The following is a 19326-nucleotide window of genomic DNA, read 5'->3' on the forward strand; positions in this document are numbered from 1 at the left end:
AAGATCACGAGAGTTATGGAGATGAGTTGGGTGGGAAAGTACCGGAGTCTGAGTTGCAGTGGTCAGGAGAGTTTTGAAGGCTGTCCACAGAGGATAGTTTAGGGGTCACTAGGGGTTGTAGGGATCTGGGAGCTGTGTGATCACTGTATCAGAACTGAAGCAGGGCTGGGGTTAGCAGTCAATGAATCAGGGGTCACCTGGTAAGGTCTGCGGGGGAAGTGGGTGAGGTGTGTGTCTGGGGTCAAAGAGGTGGAGGCGGGCGCGGTCACGGGGTGGGGTTTGGGAGCCCTGGGGGAGGAGTCCAGGGCGGAATGGAGGGGCAGGGACCCTAGGTGGGGGTGGGGCCAGGCCGCAGTCCCGGGAGGCCCAGCCGCCCGGCCATGACCCGAGGAGGGTGGGGACGACGGGCTCCGGACCTTCCCGGGGCCCCGCGTCCGCCCGGCCTCCCGCCTCGGGGCACGGTGGACCCACTCTTCCCGCGGCCACCAACCTGACAGCCCCCGAGGGCGACTCCGCCGACAGACCGCCATGCACCGGGCCCTGCCACCAGCGCCGGCCCCGCAACCCGCCTGCGCCATAGCCCGCCCGCCCGCGCGCGGCTTGCCTCGCGCGATATCCAGGTTCCAGGGCGGCCGCACTTCCCTCTGGCTCCCGGCGCGGCCTCCGCTGGGCCCCGGAACCCGGATGACCAAGCGCGGGGCCACGCTCCAGCCCGCCCCCCTCTGCCGCGCCGGCCGGCCTGTTTATCCCGGTTCCCGGGCCTCCGGCGAGCCTCGGAGCTCCGCCCCGGCTTCCCTCACTGCTGGCTGCCGGGTGACGCGGCCTCGCCAGCCGGGGCGCCCGGGGAGGGCGTGATGACATCACGACGCCGGGTGGAGGCAGCGGTCGCCATAGCAATGAGTAGTGCTTGGCGGCGGGCGGCGGCGGGAGGCAGCGCTGCAGGAGCCGGTCCCGGGAGGAAGCCGCGGCAGGTACCGGTAGGCGGTTACCGAGAAGGACGGTGCCGAGGAGCATCGAGGGCTCGGGGCTCCGAGAGTCGGTCCTCCCCGCGCCCGGTCGGACGGTTCTCCGAGGGCTGATACCCCGAGGGACGCTGCTCCTCAGCGCTCTGAGGGAAGATGCCCTGGAGGACAGCGTCCTGAGGGACCATCCTCCCTGCGGTCCCCGCCGTGTCCCGTGTTCTGGCGGACAGTGCCTTGGGGAGCATGCGTGTTTGTGAGGCATGGTGTGCCTGTCTCCAGAGGAAGAAAGGCCCTGGAGTTCTCCCAGAGGGATGATCCTCCCCGAGATCGTACTCCGTGAGGAAAGCCGCCCTGACAGCCCTTGCTGAGGAATGGTGCTCCCTCAATCCTGCCTTCCCTGAGAGGTGACTTCCCGGTGGATGGACACCAAGGTAGAGCACCCTGCCAGTCCTTCTCAGGTTCTCGGGCGCCCACCCTTCCTCCTAAGCCAACCGCACCTCTTGGTAAGCTAGCACTGTGAAGAACAGGATCAAGTGCCTGCCCCCCTTTTCTTTTCTTTTTTCCACTCAGACTCGCTATGTGTCACAAGGTGGCCTTGAACTTATGATCCTCTTGCCCCTGTTTCACAGCCGGCACCTAGACTTTAAAAATTATCATCTCCTTTCCCATCAGGAAGAAATTGTGGTTTAGGGTTATTTCCAGAAACCTGAGAGAAAATGAAAAAGGGAATGAGCTTCCAGTTAAAAAGATAAATAGATTTGGGGAGGGGGGTCCTTGGCATGTGCCTTTTAATCCTGAAGTCTCTGGGTGGAGGGCATCAGACCCCCTAGAGCTGAAATTCTAGGCAATCAAGAGCCACCCGATGTGGGTGCTGGGAACTGAGCTTAGATCCTACGGAAGAGCAGCAAGTGCCTTCAACTGTACCATCACCACACCCCAGGAGAACACAATCCTTTACACAGCTACCCAGCGCCTCCCCCTTGTTTTAGACTGTTCCATTGTGTGTCCCTGGCTGGCCTGAAACTCACCATGAAGATCAGGCTGGACGCAGAGACCCTCCTGTCTCTGCCTCCTGAACACTGGGATTAAGGCCGTGTTGTACCACACTTAGCAAGGGACAGTTCCTGATACTGCTTTTAAAGATAGACAGGGAAGAGAGTTTCCAAATACAAAGTCATTGGGAATAAGATGTTGGGGGAGGAAGGAGCCAGCCTGGTCTGAGAGGCAGTACTTTGAACTTTACACTTCCTTCCCAGCTGTAGACCAAGCCGCTGAGGTAGAAAAGATGCTTGCCAGCTGAGGGGTTCCGTTTAGTATTTTAATAATATAAAAAAGACAATACAAAATCCAAACATTCCTTTTTTACAAGTTCAGATACATAATTTCCCCAAGTGCAAAATACTCTATGAACCACATGGTTTGCTGTTGTCATCGACCGTGAGATGCTTGCTGTAGCGCACAGCGGAAGGCAGGTATAAATACAGTATTTTGAGGGTCTCTTCTGCGCAAAAAAAAAAAAAAAAGCCTTCCACGTGATAATTATTCTCTGAAACGTCAACTCACCAAGACCAAAATTTGTAGCTTGTCCAAAGGCCTGCCATTTGTTCTGCGCTGGTGAACTGCCAGCGTGAACCAGTGTTTCTGCTCCTTCTAATTCTTAAAGGATTCCTAGTCCAAGTAATGGCTGTTCTGTTCTACCCCGGAGACGGATCCACTGTAAAGGTGGTGTCTGCTTCCACTTTTCCTGGGCTTGAGGAAGAAACCAGGCACGCTAAATCTTCTGCTTGGAGTCAGTCACGCTTCGCCTCCACTCCCGTCTTGAGACTGTCGTTTGGAGGCGCAGCAGCAAATACCAATCCTCGAACACTCCCTAACCTTTTCTGACATATTGAGCTACAATGTCCTAGCCCATTGGAGTCTCCCCTACATGCATCTGGAGAATGCTTCTCGGATTCACAAAGAATCGTAAGAGCCAAAAGCGAAACCGTACCCCTGAACTCAAAGCAACACATTCGGGGAAGTGGAAGTATGGGTAGCTTGGTGGCAATCCTCTGGGCATTCCTAAAGGCTTAGAGTGGGCAGCGGAAGTCCCACTGCCACAGTTTTCCCCTAATTCTGAGAGTTACCTCCGGGTTCTGGACTGGCTGGCCTGACAGTAGAGGCCGAGGGCTAAGGGTACCACTGTGCTGCTGAGACGTGTCACTTGGTGCTTGGAGCCCTCGTGGAAACCAAGTCCCAAGTTGGAACTCAGATCAGGGCAGGTCTGTGCTAAGATGAATGTGGTGCCATGGTTACGAAGCCTGTGGGCACCGCAGCTGAGAAGCTCCTGGGTCAGTTCATGAAGGCTCTGTTCACACCATCTTCCCATCCCCCCACTTCCTCCCAGAGACCTCACCTAACCTGTGCAGTCCTAGAAAGTCCCTGAGTTGTTGTCCTGGTCCCATTGACCAGAGCCCCCAGGCTAGGTGCCCCAGGGCCGGTTTCCTCTGAAAGTTGAGCAGCAGCTCTGCCTGGACTAGCCGCTGACTTGGTTGGTGGTAGCCAGTCCTCGCTCGATTTCCTCCGTCTGTCTTGATGTCAGCTAGGCCTAGTGGCCTCTTCTCTCTGTACCACAGAACTCATGAGCTGTCCCACCAGCCATTCAATCAATGATCAGAGGAAGTAGACACGTGCATGGTATGACAGGAAAGGGAGCAAGGAGAACCATATCCTAATGGCCGACTTTGGGAGGCATCACTGTGTGGCTTTCCAGGAGCTGGGCACAATGGCAGGGAGAGAGGACTCACAAGTTACCCTGGCTTCTAGTAGGATGGTCAAAGTTGACTCCAGCCATTCTGTGCCACTTCTGAGGAAGTAGACACTGCCACCAAATGCCCACTCACCCTTGTATGAAGCCATCTGGCAGCTTTACAATAGCTCTCTGACCCAGACAGACAGACGGCAGACCCCTACCCCACCCCAAGGTGGTGGCTAACTGACGTCCAGGAAACTGGCTTTGATTGCCATTGGCTGTTTGGCTGGTGTGGCTGGGGGTCAGATTTAGTGTGGAATCGTTGAATCTCTTGGCAGTCACCTAGAGCTGGACCTGAGGAGTTAGTTGCTGGCTAGTGACTGTCTAGGACTACAGCCCTGGGGGCCCTAGAAGGAGCAAACTAGAGACTTTACAGCAACAGTTGGGTTAAAGGTGGAGCATGTGCAGGGCCTGGGCTTGGACTTATTCTTCTTCCTTTTGAAAGACAGTAGTTGAAACCGGCTGGACGTCAACTCTGAAGAGGCAGGTGGCCAGTGTCAGCACACATCTGGTCCTTGCCCCTGCAGCAGCTTCATACATGGAGAACTGTCCTATCCGAGGCTGCTCCACCTTCTCTGGTCCATGCTCAGAGTTTGTCCTGAAGCTCTTCCATGTGCATGCCAGGGGAAACATGAAGGCCGTGAAAGGGCAGAGGGTCCCCTACCTGTAGTGGCTCACCGACCAGTTCCATCTGCATCTATAACCATGAGCCACAGAGACGCACAAGGACGGCAGGGTCAGCTTAGTCAACAGCCCCTCTCCTTCCTGCTTCACCAAGTGACCAGAATTACTCCCCTCCACTTTCGGCACCTCTGAGAGATTGCCCTGGCTCTGCACAGCTGAGGGCCCCGAAGTTCTGGGCAGCCTCAGGCAGAGATGCTCCAGTGCTCAAGGCTCGTGAGAGCCAAACCGAAACGCTTCCACTCCCAACACACTCTCCTCTCCTGGGCAGCTATAAATAGGGTTATTCTGAGAGGAAAAAGAAACAAACAAAAAACAAAACCCCTCCCTCTAGAAGACATAGAAAGACTCAATGATTGCACTTCTCAGATGTGGACAGGATGGGCAGGTGGCTTGCCAAGGGCACACATTCTTCTTGCTGCCCACAGCCCGAGGGCAGAGGTAGGCAGCTCCAGGCTGGCTGCAGAGTGGGGTCCTCTTTGGTGGAGCCCACCAGCCACCTGGGGCTCCAAAGGCAAAACAACTGTGGAGCAAGTTCTAGGCTGGTGGGGTCAATGGCCAGGATTCTTTAAGGACAGCACTTAGCAAGGGGAGTAAGCCTTCCCCGGGGAGCACTTAGGCCAGTGAGGGCTGGCAAGAAAAGGGTTAGTGTCTGAGGCTGGCTTCCACTTGCTCTGCAGCCCAGTCCTTTAGGGAATACATTTCTGTTTTAGGCAATGTTTAAAAAACCTGCCTTCTGTCCCAGAGCTATCTGAGAGCATTGTCTCCGGGAGCCCCAGCTGTGCTCTGGCATACAAGATGATACCTGCCGCTCTCCCTGCTCAGCCAGGGCTCGCCAGCCCAGTGTATGGACCACCTGTAGACCCTAGGGAGTCAGCCCCAGGCAGACAGGAAAAGCTGTACAGATAAGAATGCCAGCTGTGTGGGCACCCAGGGCTCAGACTGTGCCTAGCAGCCTGGGTTGGCATAAAGTTGGTCAGAGCTTCTCTGGCAGGGCTCTAGGCTGTAAAGTTATTCTGGGGAGCACAGCGGGGGACATTTTGGCTCCTGGCTAGTAAAGGCACAACCCTATAATGGCAGAAGCCTTTCTTACCCACCCCACCCTCCACTTCCTAGCAGGCCAGATCCTATTCCAGGCCTCCAACACCCTTCCAGACTGACGGGGGGGGGGGGGGGGGAGCCCAGGGATGTGAGCTGGTGAGCTGGCCAGAGGAGAGGGGGTTCTGTTCCTTCACCTCTGGGGGGACAGGGACAGCACTGAATGGCTTTTCCAGGAAACATGTAAGAAAAAAGTGTAGGGGGGCGGGGGCAAGATAACTAGGAAGACAGAGGGGATAGTGCCTGGTGTAGAGATGTTTCTCCTCCCAAAGGAGAGGCCAGTTTCTTGTCTGAGTTGGGGGGCCAGCTCTGAGGGCAGGGAGTCGGAGCTCTGAGACCTGGGGCTCCAGGCCCCCAAGCACTATTTGTAAGGCCTCAGGAAGCTGGAGACTTTAGAACGCAGCAGCTTGATGAAGGATTTCGGCAGCATCTCCTTGTGTTTCTCCGTGTACTTGAAGTAGTTTTGGGGGTGGGCCAGGACCTCAAAGAAGGCCTTGATCAGCTTCTTGTCCTGCAGAAGACAGCAGGTGGCAGTTGTCAGGCTCAGTGACATACCTCGCAGCCCATCTTCATGTTTAACGGCATTGCACACTGAGCGTGTGCAGGGGGGGACCCCTGGGCTCTTCCTACCATCTGCTCCTTTAGAATTCCATAGCAAAGTTAGTGGCAGCTCTAGTCCGCTGCTCCTCAGACCCTGGTCTGCAGAGCTATCTGTGAGCCCACCTGCTCAGAGCTACGGCACTGTTGACTCTGCCTCCAGAGCACACCCGGGGTCTGACCAGTCCACGCCATCCCCATGGCTACCACTCTGAGCCAAGCCACCCGAGTTTCTCCCTTGGACTAATTTTTGTTTTCGAGACAGGGTTTCTCTGTCGCTTTGGAGCCTGTCCTAGAACTAGCTCTTGTAGACCAGGCTGGCCTGAACTCAGAGATCTGCCTGCCTCTGCCACTGGGATTAAAGGCGTGTGCCACCACTGTCCATCTCCCTCGGACTATTTCAATAGCTGAGCTATTTCTTTTGTCTTATACGATACTGAGGGTTGAACCTAGACCCTCACATATACTAGGCAACTATCCTTTTTTCTTCTTCTAGATTGGCTTGTGTGTATTTCACCTGTGTATATGTATGTGCCCTACACGCATGCCTGGTGCTAGAGGAGGGCAGAAGAGGGTGTTGGATTCCCTGGAACTAGAGTTATGGATGGTTATAGGCATTGTGTGGATGCTGGGAACTGAACCGGGTCCTCTGCAGGAGAACAAATGAGCCAACTCTCCAGCCCCTAGGTGCGCATTCTGTTATTGAGCTATAGCCCCTAGGTGCGTGTTCTGTTATTGAGCGATAGCCCCTAGGTGCGCATTCTGTTATTGAGCGATAGCCCCTAGGTGCGCATTCTGTTATTGAGCGATAGCCCCTAGGTGCACATTCTGTTATTGAGCTATAGCCCCTAGGTGCGCATTCTGTTATTGAGCTATAGCCCCTAGGTGCGTGTTCTGTTATTGAGCGATAGCCCCTAGGTGCACATTCTGTTATTGAGCTATAGCCCCTAGGTCTCTAACTTTTTCAGATAGGGTCTCACTAAGTTGCTCGGCCTGGCCTTAAACTCACTTTGTAGCCCCAAATGACCTACAACATACCACCCTCCTGCCTCAGCCTTTTGAATAGCTGGGATTAGAGGTGTGAGTCATGGACCAGGTCTTCAAGTTTCTGTCCTTGGCCTACCACAGAGCCTCATAAGGGTGTCTATTTAGTTTACTTCATGTTTGAAACACATTTTGGGTTTCTGTTCTCTGGATTTTCTTTCCTGAGATGAAGCCCTGCTATCTTGTGTAGGGTAATCTTAAACTCCTGGGTTCAAATGAGTTCACACTTGAGCTGCTCCAGCACCCAGGTCTACAGGCAGGCACTATGCTTTCTGGTGGAAATTTATTCTTTTTTTTGGTTTTGTTTTTATTTATTAATTATGTATACAGCATTCTGTCTGCACACCAGAAGAGGGCACCAGATCTCATTACAGATGGTTGTGAGCCACCATGTGGTTGCTGGAATTGAACTCAGGACCTCTAGAAGAACAGTCAGTGCTCTTAACCTCTGAGCCATCTCTCCAGCCCAATTTTTAAATTTTTTTTTTAAGTTTATTCTTATAATGACGGCAGGCAACAGAAACTGTGGTGCAGGCTGACCCAGGGCTTCGGGCCTGGAAAACATTTCTCCACACAGATCACTCTCCCAGTGAGAGTCAGGTTCCTCGTGTGGCATGCTAACTGTGTGTCCTTTGTGTCCTGCTCCTCCTCTGCTCTTTCTCACCTTGTGGAACCACAGGGGTCCTATGGTCCCCAAAGACAGCCACCGCTGCCATCCTCACGAGCGTGGGATGCTCCTCAGTCACCCTTAGCTCCTCACAAGCCCTTTCCTCGAGGCATCTCCTGCCCCCTCACCAGACATCAGACACTCACTGCTTCAGGGCTCACCAGGAAAAGGCACCGACAACCTCAGCTCAATTCCCAAGACCCACACGGTAGGAGAGCCACTCCTCTAGATTGTCCTCTGACCCCCAACATACAACACTCATGCCAACAAAACCCACCCCGTATCTCCTGGCTTCTAGACTGTACCACGGATTCTAAAACAAGAGGGACTTTCAGTCTCTCCGTGCCGCTTTAGTGAGGACAGCTGTGCTATGCTGTCCTTTTGTTTTGAGACAAAGCCTCACTGCGTGACTAGGGCTGGCCTGAAACTCACTGTGTCGACCAGGCTGACCCACAGCTTACAGAGATCCGCCTGCCTCTGCCTCTCTGTAGGCACTGGGATCAAGGGCGTGCGCCACTGGACCTGCTGCAGCTGTGCTGCACTGTAAATAATCCTGTTGCGTGGCGCATTGGATGTGCTGTTTGAGATGTTTGTGTTGCCCAGGCTGGTCTCCCACCGCAGCTCTGACTAGTTCAAACCATACGTGTGCACCCTCGCAGCCAGCTCCATTTCATTTGAAATAGTGGCTCAGGCCTAGCGAGATGGCTCAGAGGTTAAGAGCATATACTGCTCTCACAGAAGACCAAGTTTAGTTCCCAGCACCCACTCAGGGTGGCTCACAACTTCCTGTAACACCACCTCCAGGGGGATCCTATGCACAGGCACACAGCCACACAAACACCCATAATTAAATATGAAGTAGGGTCTTATTGTGTATCCTTGGCTGGTCTAGAACTCCATGTTCACACCAGGATGGCCTCGCACTCACAAAGACCCATCTGCCTATGGCTCCCGAGCACTGGGACTAAAGATGGATGCCACCACCACTGGTGACTCCACAGACCCAGCACGTTATTCATTCCTCAATATTAGACATGTCTCTTTCTCTCTAGGTCTATAATCCCAGCACTTAGGAGGTAGATGCAGGAGGACCTGGAGTTCAAGGCCAGCCTGGACTATATACGTAAGACCCTAAAACAAAACAAAAAATCATTCTACATTTTATCTCCCCAGCATTTATTTATTTACTTATTGGTTTTGTGAGATAGGGTTTCTCTGAGTGTAGCCTTGGCTGTCCTGGAACTCGCTCTTGTAGACCAGGCTGGCCTCAAACTCAGAAATCCACCTGCCTCTGCCTCCTAGGTACTGGGATTACAGGCGTGCGCCACCACTGCCTGGCTCCCCTGCATTTCTTGATGACATAGTTAGAGGACCTTTCTTCTCCTCATCTTCTCTTTAACCTCCCCCAAAGTGTGACACTGCGCAGCAACACTGCAGTTCCAGGACCTAGGTCGGAGCCCAGGCCTACTACGGGCAAGCCTTTTGGCGCTCTGGGCCTCGGTTCTCTCACCTTGGAACAGGCCTACTATGGGCAAGCCCTTTGGCGCTCTGGGCCTCGGTTCGCTCCCCTTGGACGTGGCAGTGAAGAGAACACCCACCTCAGAGAGCCAGGGAATAGCCCGTCATGCTGGTCCTCAGCATGTTGCCTGCACACTGGCGCGCGTGCCCGTTTACGTTAGCTGCCGCAGTGAACATTCACTTGCCTTCAGGATCTCCTGGTGGTTTTCAGAGGCGTAGAGCCGGCCATCCCGCACTATGTCTTCCACCAGCTGCTCATAGTCCTCTGTAAAGTCAAGCAGGGTTGGGGGCTGAGGGTGGGGACTCTTTGCTCCCCTGCTCCCTCACAACCCCAGTCCACCCCTCCAGCCCTCCTGCCTTGCTCACCATCGTAGGTTACGTAGGGAATCTGGAAGCCACGAGCGCTGTTGGCCTCGCTCGTCTTGAAATTGATCCAGAGTTTCCTGGACCGGGCCGTGAAGGCAATGGGCCGCTCATAGGTCTGGCAGGTCTCATAAGTGGTGATGGAGGATGGGGAGGCTGGTAAGGCAAGCATCAGGTCAGAAAGTAGTGGGGCTGCGAAGCAGGGCCCAAGTCATTCCAACAGCGGCTCCATTCCCCTAACACACGCCTGCACACAGGCTCCCCCCCCAAAACACACGCCTGCACACGCCCTCTTCCATTCTACACCCCTGAAACTGCAGTCACGTGGTGAGTTAAGTTGACATTCACACAATCACAATAGCAGAAAGACTAGAGTTAGACCAATGCAATGCATTTGGCAGCACTGGCATCCCAGCTCTCCGCAGCTCTCCACCAAGCCTGTATCAGCTTCTGCGCCAGCTTCTGGCCCCAAGGCCTCACTCACATTGGCTCCCATTGGTTCCCAACATCACCACCCCAACCAAATTCCAACTGCCCTTCCCCCTCCCCAAGCCCACTCGGCAGTCACCCACAGTTCTTTCTCATGACGAGAACATCCCCACACTCATCCTCGGATGGCAGGAAGATCTCGGGGACCACGATGAGGATCTTGCGCTTGGGTGGGGGGCTGATGTTCCAGATGCACTCCACACCCGCCGGGTAGTTGCCCGGGTAGTTGGGAGACTCGATGTAGCCAGTGAACTCACCTAGCTCCCCCCCACACTGCCGATCTGCAGCCATACCCCAGGAGACAGAGCAAGAAAACAACAGAAAGTCAGTGGGGACCCACGGTGAGCAAGCTGAAGAATTTGAAGGCAGAGGACAGATGCATAAGGTAGCCACCATGCCAGTTCACCCTCTTTGCTGCCTGCCCACCCACCCACCAGCCCGGCTTCCTACTGGTTTATGCCCCCACCCCTTATCCTGTGCCCACGGCTCCGAGATCTCTCTCCACTTCCCACGTACTCTTGCACTGGGCCACACTGGTAGAGCCATCAAAGTCAGTGCTTGTATTTCCTGGGCAGCGGGTGCAGAAGTTCTGGCGGAAGTGTGGCTGGTAGGAGCCCATGGCACAGCGGATACAGCGATGGGTGCTGGTGTTGTAGTAGTGGCCTGGGGAGCACTGGACTACAGGCAGGAGGGAAGAAGGCATGAGCTAAGACAGGTGGTAGGGAAGTGGGCATCTGGGCCATGGATGGGCAGGACACATTCGTCATGGAGACTCAGGGACCAACGACCCCCAGGTTTCTTCCAGGGTCCTACCTTTCCCAGCCAGGCCATAATTTAAGGCCAGGGAAGAGACTCTCCAGAGTGGCTGGCTCCGGCGCCAGGCCTCCTCCTGCAGGCACTGGGCAGTGCCAGCCTGATACAGGAGCTCACTGGGGGAGAGGGGGCGTGTCCACCCAATCTCCAAAGCAGTATGATAGTGGGATTATTAGTTACTTTGTATCCCCAGGCTCGGCCCCAAAATGGCTTCTGAGACCAGGACACTGTGTTTGGTTAGGCAGCTGGGGCGTCCTCACTTATCCGGGAATATGGTGGAATGACATACTCAGGGCTGCCCAGGGGACCTAGACAGTGTTGGAGGGCAGTTCCTCAACCGCCAGGGAGGCCCCTGGTGGAGTTAAGTAACCTACTCACCCTTGGCGTCACAGTCCTGGAATGAGACTGCCCCCTCATGCTTGGTAGTGAGGCCTCCACCACAGGGGAAGCACAGGGTTCGTCCTGCTTCAGGCTGATAGGTGCCCCGTGGGCATGGCTGGCAGGGTTTGAACCCATCTACTGAATGTTGGCCAGGTGGGCACTGACCTGCAATGGAGCAAGGGCCCAACTCTGATGGGGTTGTTCCTAAGTCTCTCCATGGGATCACCCCAGTCTTAGGGAACAGAAGCATATGACCAGGACCTCAACTAGGAGAGCGGTCTGGAGCCTGGACCTGCCCTTTGGAAAATCCCATGCCCATGGCCGTCCCAGTGCCCACCCCAGCCCCATCTGTGTCATTTGTTCCCCTGGCACCTGCACACGTGGTGACGTTGGTGGCTCCAAGAGGCCCATGGGCATCACTCCCAGGGCAAAGGTCGCAGGAGAGCTGCCCTTCCCTCTCCTGGAAGGTGCCCGCTGGGCATGGCACACACTGCTCCGTCTGGCCGTGGTAATACGTTCCCTGCGGGCAGCTGACTGAGGGAGAGTCGGCCGCGCTAGCCACCCCCCATCTCCCACCACCCAGGCCTAAGACTCCCCTTCCCACTCTTCCAGATACGGGGAGAATCTGTCAGGGAACTAACAGAATCCTGCTTAGTGATGGGGAGGTCAAATCTGTGTGCAGGCGGCTGCTGGTCCTGCCTGGGGTCCTAGATTTCAGCCTGGGACCAGAGAAGGGAGGACAGTGGTCAGGAGGGTTTTCTCCGCCTTGCAGTTTTAAGAACTGTACCTGAGGCAAAGGGTCCTGCTCTGCTCTGAGCCAGGGCCAAGTTAGGGCTCCCCCACTCCCCACACCCATGGCTTCCCAGAAATCTCTCTTACCACACTTGGTGCCTGCCCGGTGCTGCCCAGGCCTGCAGACCTCCGCCAGCTCTGCTCGGTCCCCAGCCACCTGGCCTGGCTTGTGGGCTAGCTCATAGTCAAGGCCTGCCAGACGCAGCAGGAATCGGTCCTGGTTGATGGACTTTCTGAGCATCTTCAGGGACCCTTTCAGTCTTCGCTCCATCCTCTGCCGGAGGCAAGGCAGCCCACAGCCAGCTGGTAACGGACAGTCGAGGAATCGGAAAGAGGAGAGAGAGTGGTCAGTGCAGAAGGCAGGGAGCATGGCAGCGGGATGCCCTGGGCAATTAGGAGCTTTCTGCTGGCCGTGACACAGGTTGAAAGAACAGGTGCCCCCTTTTTGGACCCAGGCTGTGTGCCCTCCTCTCTGGTCCTCTGCCCGACAGTGTCCACAGGCCCACCTGTTGTTTCTTCTGCTCTGACCTCGGCCTCTAATTCCAGGGTGAGCCGGGTAACCTCCTTGCCAGGAGTCCGGGCCCGGCGGCCCTTGCCTTTCCGAGAAGAGTCGCACTTAAGGTGGATGAAGGTGACTTGGCAGTCAGAGCAAGTGGCGCCACCTAGAAACAGAGGCCTTGTCAACTTCAGACTGGGGGGCTCCCACTGAAGATGGAGTTCTCTGTCCTAGCTCTCACTTCCCCATCGAGCCCTGGCGGCCCTCTCTCTCCTTGTCTAGTTTATCCAGTGGAAGAGGATGATGAGGACTGCTCAGGCCTTAGCCTCCAACAGCGTCCCCCTTTTCTGTCAGGGTACAGGTGAATCGCTGGACAGGACCAGACGGGGGCTGAGTGGCGGGAGGGTTTGGTGGAACCCATTGGAGTGAGGTCCAGACCTGGCCCTGGGATTCTGCTGGCTTCCTCCACTTTGCCTTTGTTTCGCAGATGCAAACGGCATTTCGCGTCCTTGATCTTGAAGGAAGCCCGCTGCTTAACAGATAGGGCTGCAGCCTCTGGAGGGGTGAGGAAAGCTCAGCACAGCCTGGGGGCCGGGGCGGGGTGAGGCTGCTGTTGGAGGTGGTTCAAAGCTGGGCTACAGTCAAGTTTAGCCGGGAGCAGGACCACAAAAGCCAGGGGCATCAGGGAGGAGGGCTTCTGGGGGCTCTGGGCAGGTGCTTACCATGGCAATAGTTTGAGGTGGTGCTGTTTCCAGGGTGGGTGCCTCGGGCTGCAGCAGCTTTAAGGCTGGGGGTACCACAGCTCACGGTGAAACCATTCTCGGACTCTGAGAAAAGGGGTCTATCACAGTTCTGACCTGACCACTCCCCCCCCCCAACCTCCAATGGTTAGAGGAATCCCAGGGGACAGAGGAGTGCCGGACAGCCAGCTTCTCCCTCAAACTCTCCAACCCCCTCTCCCCACATACCTGGCAAAAACCGGGCCCGGGAAGGGCAGGTCAGGGCACAAGTGTCCTTCTTGCCAGACCGACTGCAGCTGAGCATGGCTTTGGAGGCCCCAGGACTGCTCTGACAGGTCACTGGCTCTAGGAAGGGGACCAGGGCCTGAGGCTATGGAACGTGCCTTGTCCACCTTCTCAGATGGTTAATTGAGAAAAAGATTATCTATGTGCAGAACTACAGACATGCCCAAGGAGACTGGACACTTCTGAATCAGGAATGGCGTGCCTAATCCAACCGGCTACACCCCTCACATCTTCCCACCAGATCCCCAGCCATTTCCAGGTCTTGCCAGCAGAGGGCGCCACACACCTGTGCAATCCTTCCCGTTCCAGTGAAGGCGGCCCTGGCCTGCTGGGCAGGTACACTGAAAGCTGCCGGGGGTGTTGATGCAGCCAAAGCGGCAGCCTCCCTTGTTAACGCTGCATTCGTCCACGTCTGTGGGGGGAGCAGGGAAACAGTCTGGCAGTGGTGTGGAGAAGTAGGAGCCAGGGGTTGGGCCGCAAGTGAGGACCTTAGGTAAGTGTCCAGCCGCACTGAGTGATACAGGGTGAGGGGGTGCCTTCTAGAAACCTGCTGTGCATTGCCAGGTCTCTCAGGTGGCCGCGCTCACAGCAAACATTCACAGAAATAGTAAAGGGCTCTCTGGCCTGCGGGGAGCGCAAACCTCCTCCCATTCTCTCTATCCCCGGTTAAAGACACAGTTGAGCAGGTGCCAACTTGACCAGCATCTAGGTGCCTTCCACTCTTACCCTCTCACTGGGCTAGCGAATCAGGGTGGGACTCCGGGAATAGCGATGGGGAGGGAGGGTAGAATTTAGGAGGCAGAGTCTGGGCACGGTGGAAGTGAAGGCAGAAGGATCAGGAGTTCAGGGTCACCTCTGGCTACATAGTGTGTTCACGGCCAGCCTAGGGGTCAGGAAACCCTCACATAATCACCCTGCTGGCAGATGCTGCTCCCTGGTGCCTGTCTGCTAGCTGGCTTTGGGGTGTTGGATGCAGACGTCACACATGCTCCCAGGGATTTCTTATTACCCCAAGTCAGCACAGGGTTATCAAGAGTTTTGGAGGGTGGAAAAGTGAGGGACCGAGGTGGCTGGGAAGCAGGAGGGTATGAGCTTGCTGGCTTACCCCCACAATGAGTGACACCATACAGCAGGTAGCCACGATGACAGAGACACTGGAAGCTTCCTGGTGTGTTGACACACATGTGGTCACAAGTTCGATCAAAGGAGCACTCGTCTATGTCTGGAAGAGCGAGGGTTTGAGATCCTGAGTCTGTCTGCCCCATGTTCAGGGGGCGAATTTCAGGGAGCTGAAAGAGACCCTGGACTGCCCCCAGATCTGTGACTGAGCAGGGCCAACTCCTTCTGTGCACCGGCCTGGAGTTTCTGTTTGCGTCTAGAACCTGTGGGTCATGACCTAGCTGCAGCAGGCCACATCTGGAAGAATCAGACAGTGGAGAAGGAAGGAGCCCCCTTGGCTGCCAGTGGCTAACACTGCCTGTGCATGTTCCTGTGTCCACGGGAGCCATCCCAGAAGCTCTCCCAACCGAGAGCCTCTCCAGAGAGTGCCCTGAGCCTGCTCACCCTGGCAGCTCCTCTCGTTGATGAGAAGCTTGTAGCCCTTCTTGCAGCTGCACTCGAAGCTGCCCACTGTGTTGCGGCAGATGTGGTCACAGCCCCCATTGTTTAAGCGGCACTCGTCGATGTCTGGGGGAGCAGACAAAACAACAAAGGACAATACTGAAGGCTAGGAGCAAACAGGAGACAAGAGCTCTTTCTCGAAGAGACAAGGAAAGTCAAGGAGGGACCTGGTCTGTCCCTGTTAACTTGGCTGTCACCCTCTGTCCTCATGTCTTCCCTGTCTAGGATATCTGGCCATGGTAACACCTTTTTTTTCCTGAGGTTGAGTCCAGGAACCACCTAAGCCAGCAGTGAACAACTGTCTGGAGTTAGGGGAACAGGAGGCCATTTGAACTCCAGGCTGGGCCATGTCCCGTACGCTCCAGCTGATGGCCATCCCTGAGACGGTAACAGGACTCTCCTTTCGTAGTGCGGACTCGTCACACAGCTTGGCTCAGGAGGGCTGAGCCTAGAGAGACTTGCTGGAAAGGGGCAACCTCAGGGAGGAGGAACTGGCAACGATGCTAGGTCGAAAGGACTTTCAAGAGAGAGAGGGGCTGAGATGAGGAGCAGGAGTGGGGCCAGGCAGGGGACTGGAGGAACTCAGAGCCTGGCAGTGTCGGGTACGGGTACCAGAGGGAAAGGGGCGGGTGAGCAGCTTCCTTCCTGAGGTCAAGTTCCCTAGCTGGTGGCAGACAGGACCCAGGCTACTCACCACTTCTGGAGGGGAGGGGGTGGGGCTTCGCTCGGCAGGCCTACCTGTCAACAGTCCTGCCCAGCAGGAAACCTCGAGTGCGGCTGGCTGACCTGCTGCCCCAGCCCTCCCCCTCCTGCAGCTGCTGGGCCAAAAGACACAAAGAAGGAGCCGGCCCTACTTCCCGGTCCCCACTTCTCAAGACCAGACGACAGACGTGATGAGTCATCATTTTCTAAATGGCCTCCCTCCCCCTCTCTCCCTCACGGTCCACAAATCCCAGTGAACTGGAAGGAGGGGAGTAGAATGGGTAGTGTGGGAACTTAAACCATAAAGACAGCAAGCCCAAAGGGTCCCCGTGCCAACCCTCGTTTGTATACAGTTCATCCATCCCCGCAGCACATCTATGAGCGAGGTCCAATGGAGACCCTCGTTTGTATACAGTTCATCCATCCCCGCAGCACATCTATGAGCGAGGTCCAATGGAGACCCTCGTTTGTATACAGTTCATCCATCCCCGCAGCACATCTATGAGCGAGGTCCAATGGAGACCCTCTTTTGTATACAGTTCATCCATCCCCGCAGCACATCTATGAGCGAGGTCCAATGGAGGGAGCCCGCGGAGCTGGGCTCAGAACTGGCAGCCAGGCTCTTTGGTGCTTCCGACTCTCACTCTCCCTAGTACAGTCTAAGAGATCCTTCCAGAGCCACTGGGAAGACCTGAGGAATGCAGGTCCAAAAAGTGAAAGCCACCCATGCCCTCAGGCACAGGGTCGGCTCAGAGGGCCTTCCAGCTCAGGGGTGACCATGTTCATTCAGGGCAGGAACCTTCTCCCGGGACAGGACAGGACGGGGGTGAGAGTAGGAACAAGGGAGGCTGGGCCCGGAAGGCAACGAAGTGCTAGCTGGACTTTTGTGCCCCTAGCTGGATTTGTGCCCCTTGAACTGAGATGGGAGAGTAGACAGGAGCCGGCCCTTAGCTTTGTCCTGGGTTCTTTGGGGAGAAGGGAGTTGTGGCTCCATAAGAGCGAAATCTCGGCCCCACCTCATCCTGGCGGAGGCTGCCCTGCTCCTGCCCTCTCTGAGATCTCACCTTTGCAGGTCTTTCTGTCTGGCTGCAGCATGAAGCCCACAGGGCAGCTGCAGTGGACCCCGGTCGCAGCGTCGTGGCATTTACTGTCGCAGCCCCCATTGTTGACAGCACAGGTCTCTGTGGAGGGAGGTGTGGGTAGCGATGGGGTTACTGGCCTGAGGGAAGGCCTCAGCCACCTCGCCGGAGGTCAGCAAGAGCATTAAGCAGAAGCCCCAGGCTCCAGCCTCCCCTTCCTCCCGAAGCCCAGCTCCTCAGGAGTGCAGCCCAGCGAGCTAGCACTCCACATCCCTGCCCCCTACTTGATTGCAACAAGGAGGACAGCAGCGAGGCAGGTACAAGCCGGAGCTGTCAGGCAGGAATGTGCTGAGGGGGTGGGGGTGGGGAGGCAGGAGAGATGAAAGCAAGATGAGGGCTTGGCCTGCCCGGGAACAGAAGGGGCAGACCAGTCTCTTCCCATCCTGGGGGTGGGGGGTTCATGGTGGACAGTCTCCTAAGAGGTTTGGTGGGAAGAGGGTCTCAAGACACTGATGGCTGCCCATCGATTCATCCCCCTCCCGGACACTGCAGGCCTGACACCCTACCTCAGAGGAGACAGCCAAGCTGGGCCATCCACCTTTACCTCCTCCCAGACCCTCCTGTCCCCCTGGAAGCAAACTGGCTGTCTGGTCCTCCTATTTTACTGATGAGATAATGTGCACGCACAGGAGGGGCTGGAGGGAGGAGGAATCCAGAGGGAAGGTGGAAGGGGCACAGAGGAGAGTTCAGAGCCTTGTTGAGCTCCATCGGTCCTGCGCCTGCTGAGAGGCCTGGCCCAAGGGAAACGACTCAAACAGCTGCTTTGGAGAGGAAAGCCATCAGCCCCAGTACTGCAAGAACCTGCACGAGGACCTGGAGTGATTCGGCCTGTCCTAGAGGCACCGAGCATCCTCCCGTTAGCATCCCAAGGCCTCCATGACACAAGAGAAAACTACTCTCAGGATATCAAGTCCACCCTTGTCACCAATGAGGGCAGCGTGCCAGGGCTCCAAAAGAAGCCTACCTCTGCCTGGGAGTCCCTGGCATGTCCTGATCTGGGAACGACCACAGTGGGCTCCTTTCATTGTGTCTGAGGCCGCCAGACCATGAGCAACTCAAGTCCAGTCTCTCCCAGAAGTGCTCAAAGTATGGAAAGAGGGCTCCCAAGGCCTGGACAAGATCCTGTTTGTGTGTAGATCCTCCAGAGGACCCAGGATGGGCACAGGACTGGCACGGTGCCTATGCCAGGCTGGACCAAGAAGCTGGACAGAGTTGTCCACCTCTGCAGGACAGTTGCTCAGAGCAAGGAGGGCGGCAGGAGGACACAGCTTGCCCTGTCCTTGGTGCAAGGCACTGACCACATGCTGTCCTGATCATCACACCCACAGGAGGACTATCACTGCCCCCTTCTGCAGAAGAGTAAGCTGAAGGCCAGAGAAGATGGGGCTCGCTCGAGACTGGCTGGTGAGAATATGGCAGAGCCAGGATCCAAACTCAGGTCAGGCAGAGATCAGCAGCTGCTCTCAGTGGTGTACTAACAGTAGGAACCCAAGCAGGATGACCCACAGAGGGGATGACATCCCACTCTGATGCCCCTTATCTCAGTGGCTTAGTGGAAACGATGGGGAAGTTGGCACTGGCTAAGACTTTAGAGGCAGTGACGGGCGGGGAGGGGGGTGCTGATGACTAGGAAGGGGATAGGGTGTTAGAAGGTGGTATAGGAAGAGGAAGCAGATGAGGAAGGAGGGGAACCAGGGAAACATCAGCATGAAGGTTCCCAGGCCAGCTTTGAGTTCCTTACCACCTGATGGGTCTAGTGCTCGCACTACCAGGGGAAGCCCTGCTGGGCATGCAGTTAGTGGGAGCCCCAGCGGGTTAGCCCTTCCCTAGCAAGCCAGTGAGAGCAAGCGGAGAGCAGACATATTTACCATTAGAAACGGCCTGAGTGGGCATGTGCTGCTCTAGCCGCCTTTCCCCTGTTTGTAAAAAAGCTGTTTAGATCTGGGGCAGGCGCCACTGCAGCCCACTGGGCCCAGGCCCACCCTGTACCCTCCACCCTGAAGGTCAAACCACTAGCCCCACATGGTGACCCTTGGGGCCCCAGATTAGCCTCATTCCCCAGCCTTGTCCTGCCTGGTACCCTCAAAGAAATCAGGCCCTCATCAAGAGACTATAAAACAGAAGTTCTGAGTCTCGACCCCACAGAGC

General features: G+C 56.0%; 1 protein-coding gene across 2 annotated transcripts in view; it reads right to left on the reverse strand.

The window, feature by feature from the left end:
* Positions 1-911: 911 nt before the first annotated feature.
* Positions 912-19326, reverse strand: part of Scube3 (signal peptide, CUB domain and EGF like domain containing 3) — a 35430-nt gene continuing 17015 nt past the window's right edge. Inside the window, exons 7-23 of one of the 2 annotated variants that reach the window (XM_026785711.1) lie at positions 19047-19094; positions 17104-17220; positions 15281-15403; positions 14823-14939; positions 14004-14129; positions 13661-13777; positions 13415-13519; positions 13131-13247; positions 12703-12858; positions 12284-12499; positions 11777-11938; positions 11402-11569; positions 10727-10888; positions 10294-10491; positions 9725-9877; positions 9544-9623; positions 912-6043 (exon numbers count right to left, since the gene is read on the reverse strand). In XM_026785711.1, coding sequence (XP_026641512.1) covers positions 5894-6043; positions 9544-9623; positions 9725-9877; positions 10294-10491; positions 10727-10888; positions 11402-11569; positions 11777-11938; positions 12284-12499; positions 12703-12858; positions 13131-13247; positions 13415-13519; positions 13661-13777; positions 14004-14129; positions 14823-14939; positions 15281-15403; positions 17104-17220; positions 19047-19094 — 2315 coding nt within the window. In that variant the 3' untranslated portion in view covers positions 912-5893. The remainder of the gene's footprint in view (positions 6044-9543; positions 9624-9724; positions 9878-10293; positions 10492-10726; positions 10889-11401; positions 11570-11776; positions 11939-12283; positions 12500-12702; positions 12859-13130; positions 13248-13414; positions 13520-13660; positions 13778-14003; positions 14130-14822; positions 14940-15280; positions 15404-17103; positions 17221-19046; positions 19095-19326) is intronic. The other variant, XM_026785712.1, reaches the window with a different exon arrangement.

The sequence above is a fragment of the Microtus ochrogaster genome, linkage group LG2, assembly GCF_000317375.1.
Source record: "Microtus ochrogaster isolate Prairie Vole_2 linkage group LG2, MicOch1.0, whole genome shotgun sequence".
NCBI classification, from domain to species: domain Eukaryota; kingdom Metazoa; phylum Chordata; class Mammalia; order Rodentia; family Cricetidae; genus Microtus; species Microtus ochrogaster.